Genomic DNA, 8,159 nt, shown 5'->3' with positions numbered 1-8,159 from the left:
TATATATTTTTTTTTTTGTTATTATCACTTGAGTGTAATATCTATACATTGATAATATAAATATTTATACACAGTCAATGCATCATCTACTGTCAATTTAAATTACTTTTATTTAAAAGTCAATGATAATTGAAAATGAATAGTTAATTGTACCATGACAAGGTAAAAAAATCTTAGAGTCTTAATGCATACATTTTTCTCTTATAATTTAATATTAATTTTTTAATTAAAATTTAATTTGTAATATGTTGTTAATATTTTATTGATAATCTTTATGTGAATATTCTTCATAGTCTTCTTCATAACTATGTGAATTATAACTATGTGATAATTGGGTAACAAATATATTTTTAAGTTTAATTATATACTTATATTTTGAAATAACTAATATATATGAAAAATAGTTATTACATGATGTATATGATAAATTTCTCATTAAAATTCAATAAATAAAAAATATAATATATAGAATATTTAATTGAAAATAAATATATGAATATATATTTTTTTACAGAGTTGATATCCGGTACATATAAATTATATTTTAGGTAATCGTTGTGGTTTTTTTCATGAGTATCCGCTGCTACAAGTATTTTTGTCATTTCTAAATCCACCCAATTGAAATATACTCCTACTTGGTTGTATTTTATTAATTTTAGCTGTAGTTTAAGAAATTCTTTATTTCAAACGAGGATTCCATAAGGATGAGCATGAAAAATCTTACACTTCATATTTCTTTGTTTAATGCTGTCAAATAATAGAAAAACTTGCTATGCATTTTTAAACATAAGACCAGTACATCATCTAAAGATAAATATTGTGCTTTCCTTTTTATATTGTAGCTACCTGGATGTTAATCTGTTGACCTTATGCATAAATCATTTGGAGCTGTCATTGAAATAGAAAAATATGTACATCTATGACCTTTACAGTTTTCAAAAATAATAAAACCAAGGGTTGATGTAGTAGATATTTATGAGATTTTTTTCTATGGTATAAAAAAGAGGATTCTCTAATCCTATGAATATAGAACTAATCAATTTTGGATGTGTGATTTCCCTCTCAACAAGTATCAATATCAGAAATGTGCTACTTGCATTCGTTACTCGAGTTTATACTTTATGTTAACATTAACATTAAAGGAAATTAATCAATGCCTAAATATGTTAGGGAAATTGCTTGATCAATGATTTGGGAAATGCATGTTATTAGTTGATAAATGGATTTGGCCCAAATCCATTCCAACTTTCCAAGTAAATATTATTTGGTTTCAACATGAGGATTTTTCTACTTTGTCATAAAAGAGAAACTCATAAGACTGAAGGTGTGGAATTCAAAGACCTTTCAGAAATCAATTCCATTGACTTGCTGGGAAGTATGGCTTTATCTAATATGGAGATTAATAAGAGGAGGGCTTTGGTGGCAAATTGTGGACACTATCAGGGTAACAAAGAAAAAGTTATGATACAAAATGTCAAAATCAGGGTGGTTATTGGAAGGAGATGCTAACACAGATTACATTCATGCTTGTAGATGCTAACACAGATTACATTCATGCTTCTAGCTAGAGAGTGTGATCGATATGAGCAAGACATTGATTTAGTGATATAAGATTTCATTAGATCCCCAGATAGACAAAAATGTCAATGATTCCATTCTTATGAGCCACACTTGTTGGGAGGTGCAACTACGTAACCCAAAATGGATTAGTTCTTTACCCATAAGGTGAGAGAGCAGATACCCTTAGTTATCCAGAAAAAAAAGAGGGTGTGCTTGGTTCATATTTGAAAACAAATTGATTATTAGATAATTTTAATGTTTTCTTTTAAAGATACTTAGAGTGAGAGATAGTAATACATGTGCACAAGTGCTAGCACATTGATGCCTTATTCCATCCTTGTCAACTAAAAACAGCATGTAATCTTAAAACCTTTATCCATAAAATTATTCAAATGATTTATTCAGTAAGAAAACCATAATGTACATGACCAAGCTAGACTAATTATGAAAGGATTTTCACAATATGGTATGGACATGCATATCAACACAAGTACCAAACCAAAAACATTCTAGAGAAAGAAGCCATATAATTCCAAGTAACAAATGCTGAAGTTCCAAGGATTGGTAGCATCAGTAGTAGGTGCAGTGAGAACAACCCTGAAATACCTAAATGGAAGCAAAGCTTTGGGACCAGTTATGGGCCATGATGCAAACTGAGCAGGCTTGCACACTGTCCATTCATTTTCATGCACTCTCAAGTTTGTCCAGCTCTTCCCCTCCAATGAACCCTTAAAAATTGCACACACCATAATTAGTGAAGACAACTCTTATATAGATTATAGACCCACAGCATAATTAGTTAACATAATCCGAATCCGAGTACTCGTGCAAAAGCAAGGTAAGACTGCCTACTACAAACTCGGTGCATGGGCAGTGGGAGATTTAAAGCTAGCTACCCTTTTAAAAATTTGAATCTTTGAAGCGAAATCGTATCTTAAATGAGCAAGTTAAGATCAACTAAATGATAAAGTGTAAATATATTTTAATCAACTATACGAACTAAGGATAATAAATACATTCTTGCTCACATTATAGACAATCTCACTTTAGAAATCAAAATCGACCCTTTTTTGGCACTTATATACGAAAGTTTCCTTATTTTCTTACCTTGATTGAACAGAAACACAACTACTAGTCCTAGCTAAGAAAACAAGACTTGTCACCACAGCAAAGATTGTTTACCTGAAAATTCCAACATCTAGGGAAGGCCTTGGAACCATCCTGCCTCAGCGTGTAGTAGTTGCACATAAGCTGCATCCAAAAAAGTCCAATTTCTATTTATCAGAATGTTGATTCCATTTAATGAGTAATGTGATCTACTTATTTTGAGGTCCACTTAGTACTTCTTTAAATGAGGTTTAAGGCTGGTAGTAAAACCTTCAAATTGAAAAACCTAACTATGCTGTCATATGTGTAATTTTGATGGTTTTGGAGAAGGACTTTTGTTGTTAACATTATATACACTTTACTTGCTTAAGTGCATGATGAATATCATGCCAATGAACTATTACGAAATACTTGTAACAAAACATCAGCATATTGTATACCTGATGATCTTGCCCAAGATCAACCATCCACCAGGAACTGATATTTCCGTTTTCCAATCGAGGCCCAGCAAAACATGTCCCCTGTGATATAGCCAAATGAAGTTTACTAAAAACAACGGCCTAGTGCACGAGACTCTCACTTAGTGGGTCTGAAGGGGTAGATATATGCAGTTTTACCCTCACAAGCGGAGAGACTGTTTCCAGGAATTGAACATGTGACCTCATGTTCACTAAGCAACAACCTTACCGTTGAGCCAAAATCATCCTCTTCAAATGAGGTTTACTATCCAAGAAAGTAAAATTTAAAAGTTCAATGGTCAATTATGGAAACAAAACTAACATACCTGGTAAGTTCTTGAGGCCAAAACCTTGGGATCAGTGTATCTGCCATGTGGACTACTAGCTGTAATGGTAATTGTCTTTTTCTGCCACACAAAATTTGTTAGTGAACAGCATGTATAAATAGTTCATTGATCAGACCTTAGAATTAAAAACTCTAAAAAAGGAAGGGGAGAAACAATAAAACAGATGATTACCTCTGCCAAAAGAGGATTAAACCACGACGAGTGTTTACCATAGGATGTGCCTGCGAAGTACAGGACTCCGTTGTCATCCCCGTCACAAATGTACTGGAGCTCCCGGTAACTAGACCGTCTATGCTGGAATCTAACACTGCAAGGAAGGCCAACATAAGTTAAACTCCCGGTATACATGTGACACGACAGTGGAGATAAAAGAGGGGAAAAAGAGAAGAGGTTTGGGGTGATAATAGGGATACCAGAGAAAATAACTCAATATGAATAAAAATATAAACTGATACCTGAAAGCATGTTCAAATCCTTAAAAGGCAAACCCTACAACTTAGTAGCTAAATACTCCTAATTTATGAAAATCCTAGGACACCAAGCAACTAATGGTTACACTATGATACACCCGCAATCGCAACTGTGATCACAATCGCGACTGCAACTGCAATGTAAAATACTGCTCTTGACTTAATGCTCCAGTGAAGAAGCGTAGGAGATGGACTAAGATGAAGAACTTACTTCTCTTCATTTTCAAGCCTTGTCAGTCCACATTTAACAGAAATGAGAGCCTCATTAACCTATAACAAATAAAATAACAGAAATGTTACTCAAAGACAACATTTACAAAAGCACATCACACATATCACCTAAAATGATTTAATTGGAAAGGGACAGAAACTTACAAGATTTTGAAAAACAGGAATATGCCGACCAATGTTGCTACTTTGCAACTGCACAAAGTAATTATAGTGGTATGGTTATAATAAGTCAATCCTATTTCTGTAAACAACCCATCGAAATGTAGGGTCGACAAACCTTCTCAAGTAAGGAATCTTGTAGTAGTGGAAACCGCACAAATGGTAACAAGTCATTAACTAACTGAAGCCTCTCGCCGAAAAGGAGTTCAGGACTTGAATTTTGTATCATGTCATTCACCACTTCCCACCCAACCAATTCTTTTGCTTTCATGCCATACATTAGGATTGCATTAAGCACCTTCTCCTCAGATGTAACTGTCAATTCTGGATGCTGCAAAATCCAAATATAGATTGAGAATTTATCAGGCAGATGTGCTAACATTGACCGAAGACCTATTGTATGGACAATTTGTTATGTAAAGAAAATCATAATCAAAATAATCTCCACAGGATTTTAAGTTTTGGCTTTTGGCATTGACAAATTTAGTGTTTCAAAAGTAGTCTACAATTCTAAGGTTGAACAACTCTATGCTTCACTAAAATCCTGTTTTTAACTTCAATAGCATATCTGTGATTCCATATAAGTATAACTTCAATCACTTATTCTTTATTCCCTCCTACTTGCAAAATTTATCTGATTATTTGTACTGCAATCTACATGCAGGCCTCTTGGGAGATATTATGTTACACCAACCCTTGGATTTACCATCAAATTAAAAAAAATGAGCAACATGAGCAGAGACACACCTTAATGATATTGACGAAAATTGTCTCATCTAACAAAACAAAGTCAGTACACGCACTGATACAATAGTCAAAGTTCATGGAAGTTCTCCTCTGTAGTGTTTCCTTAATAACTCTACATGATGAGATTGAAGAAACCACTTGGAGGAGTGGACATACTGAGTCCTGCAACAAAGTTCAATAGTTAGCTTTAAAAGCTACAATACTATTAGTTTCCGCAATTGTCTGCAATCTCCTCCATTAAATGTGTATAATAGAAAAACTCTGTTGAATGACCTTCCACAATAGAAGAACTTCACCCCTGCATATAATATGTAGACGAGAAGTAACGATGTCTTAGAATTGATCATTCTAAAATCAATCTCTTCTTTTGTTTTCAGAAGTCCGAAACCGCTATTCTCCTCTCCGATCAGTTAATTCAAGTGGCATCCACAGAATAAACGAGTCTAACTTTCTATTAAGTTTACCAAACTACCTCTGAGATACATTCTAAAAGCATTTTGCAGCATTCTTGGTGAAGGAAAGTCACTCCAAATTGGTCAGCTAATAAAAGGAGTTGGAGCAACAAAGCACCAGAATCTATAATTTTGTTATTCAATTCGCCATCGTATAAAAAGTCCAGCATAGCCTTGAAAGCTTCTGGTGGCACATCCCTTAAAGTAACCTCTGCGGACATGCTTTCGCTCATTCCATTTGTGAACATCTGGCAATATAACAAGATCTTTAACTAATAGTTTATGGAATACAAAAACACAAAACTACCACATAAAACATATTATTACTAAACATTACATAAATATTACATGCATAAAGCAATTTCAGTTGCACAAAGAAAATATGGCAAATACTTGTTTCTGTACAATATGCAAAACTTAAATTGCAATTACTTAGGTGAAGGTGATGGATGATGAAGCTATTTAGAATGGTAATTGAGGCGTTAATTGATCAATCACAACTCACAGGATTAAATTAACAGGTTTTCATATTATCGAATCAAGACCCAGCCTATGGTGTCAAAACTAATAACAGAACATGTTGATGATAATTGTCTCATTAAACCTCAGACAATATTTGTTATTTGTCCTTTCAACCTTAGAATGTAAAACATTTGCAAACTTCCTTTGAAAGTTTTCTTTGACATACTGTCCATCACTTTTGAACAGAACTCTCATATAACTAAACTCATCTAAGTTAATACTTCCTCCACAAAAGTAGATCAAGATAAAAGATTGTGAAATTTTCTCACCTTGGCAAAGGGGATACTCCATAAGCTGAGAATGATTCTATGTGCTTGTGCAACAAGTCCATAATTCTCAATATAAATGTTTACATCGCTATACTGGCCAGTTAGTTTCAATTGCCTCAGTCTCTCGACGCTGAGAGGAAGCGAGGGCAAAATTGAACAGTGAGGTCGGATGCATGGATATGTTAATTCCACATTCTTGTTGCTATCAAACAACTTCTTATCTTTCTTAAACCGTTCCATAGTCTCTTCACATTGCTTCAACAGTGGCATCACTTCAAACTGTCGGCTTAAATCCCTCAAAGAATCAAGTTGATCATGTGGAACCTATATGATACAAAGACAAAAACACAACTACCTTGAGCATGTAAATATCTACATAATTTAAGGATCATAGTAAAATCGCTCTAGAAAGAAGATAATCAAACAGCTTGACAGTCTGTTTGTTTATGCATAAAAACTGATTCTATAAAATTGATTTTCACAATACTTATTTTTTAGAAGATGAAAAATATCTTCTTAAAAAAAGTTGATATTCAGTTTTTTATGCAGCTTCTGTTTTTTTATAAAAGTCCAACCAAACAACTGTGCAACAGAAGTGATTTTTATCAAAATAATTAATTAAACAAATGGGCCAAAAGTTACAAACTTGCCACAGTAGATGACTAGATTGGTCTCATATAAACAAGAAAAGGATCAGTAAAAATGAAAGGAAACAGTAATATCCATAAGCGGACTGAATATTAGAAGGTGATTCCTGTGAGTACACTTATTTGTAGAGACAGTCAGACCGTGAGGGATAATCTTGGTTATACCAAAAATACAGTATTAGAAACTTTTCTTCTTGATAACCATTGCATCAATTTCCAAGTTAGCATAAATGACAGTAGAGATACAGAAATAACAAAAATAGAATAACCCTTACCTGGGTCCAGCCAGTGTAGATATACTGAAGCAATGCATGGAGAGTCACATAAGAAAAATTTGGCAGTTTGATGAGAAAAGATGATGAGAACATAAAGAAGTTTCCAGATGCAGTTAAAATTGCCTTATGACCAGGTACAGGTTTTTCTTCAACACCAACAATGAATAACATATCAGATAACTCCCAACTTTCCAGAAAATTCCTGAGCCCCCATTTATCATAATCCATCATATGCCCTGCATCAACCTCATCTTCATCATCAACATCATAATCACCAAAACCCATATTCCTCCATAGACTATGTTTCAATGACAAAACATTAACATTTCTATACCTAACATGTTTGTCCCAACTACTAAGCCCAATATACTGAACATTACAAATTGGATTAGAATCCATCCATTGAAACACCACATCTTGAAAAGGGTACTTTCCATTACCAATGCTAATCAACCCATCATAGATACTAATCCAATAACTCTGAAACTTTGAAGAACAACATAATCCAACACCTGCAACATCAACAACAGTTTTTCCATTTACCTCAATTCTTAGCCTCTTGTTCCTATGACTCCCCAATATAACTGTGTAATGAGGGCTGCTATCTCTTTTGTAATGGTACCCTCTACTCCCTACATTCTCACGGAACACCAATGTCACATCGTTGCAGGCGAAAGCCTCGAACGCCACGCAGCCACGGCCAGCCTCCCGGAACTTCAAATCCTCCCTCCATGCACACTCAAATGGCGCCACCGTGAGAAGCTTCTCCTTCTTTTCCACCATCATAGTCATTGATCCTCACTGTTATAGCTGAGAGAGTGAGACCCTATAACAAAAACACCAATCAATATTTCAATCATATATATATGTGTGTTTGTGTGAGATCAAAACTTTTGTGTGAGTTGTAAGCAAATT

At 34.1% G+C, this 8,159-nt stretch overlaps 1 protein-coding gene across 3 annotated transcripts in view; it reads right to left on the bottom strand.

The window, feature by feature from the left end:
* The window catches only part of LOC109325366 (BTB/POZ domain-containing protein At2g30600), a 14,561-nt gene extending 6,402 nt beyond the window's left edge, over positions 1–8,159 (bottom strand). Inside the window, exons 1-12 of one of the 3 annotated variants that reach the window (XM_019557688.1) lie at positions 7,245–8,159; positions 6,323–6,646; positions 5,552–5,779; positions 5,080–5,241; positions 4,451–4,663; positions 4,318–4,365; positions 4,154–4,212; positions 3,644–3,779; positions 3,452–3,532; positions 3,108–3,188; positions 2,743–2,811; positions 2,037–2,288 (exon numbers count right to left, since the gene is read on the bottom strand). In XM_019557688.1, the coding sequence (XP_019413233.1) occupies positions 2,070–2,288; positions 2,743–2,811; positions 3,108–3,188; positions 3,452–3,532; positions 3,644–3,779; positions 4,154–4,212; positions 4,318–4,365; positions 4,451–4,663; positions 5,080–5,241; positions 5,552–5,779; positions 6,323–6,646; positions 7,245–8,036 (2,412 nt within the window). In that variant the 5' untranslated portion in view covers positions 8,037–8,159 and the 3' untranslated portion in view covers positions 2,037–2,069. Of the gene's footprint in view, positions 1–1,918; positions 2,289–2,742; positions 2,812–3,107; positions 3,189–3,451; positions 3,533–3,643; positions 3,780–4,153; positions 4,213–4,317; positions 4,366–4,450; positions 4,664–5,079; positions 5,242–5,551; positions 5,780–6,322; positions 6,647–7,244 lie in introns of those variants that run through there. The other 2 variants (XM_019557687.1, XM_019557689.1) reach the window with 2 other exon arrangements.

The sequence above is a fragment of the Lupinus angustifolius genome, chromosome LG13, assembly GCF_001865875.1.
Source record: "Lupinus angustifolius cultivar Tanjil chromosome LG13, LupAngTanjil_v1.0, whole genome shotgun sequence".
NCBI lineage: Eukaryota > Viridiplantae > Streptophyta > Magnoliopsida > Fabales > Fabaceae > Lupinus > Lupinus angustifolius.
Note: the sequence above shows the minus strand (reverse complement) of the source record. Positions and strands in the feature narration are given on the sequence as shown.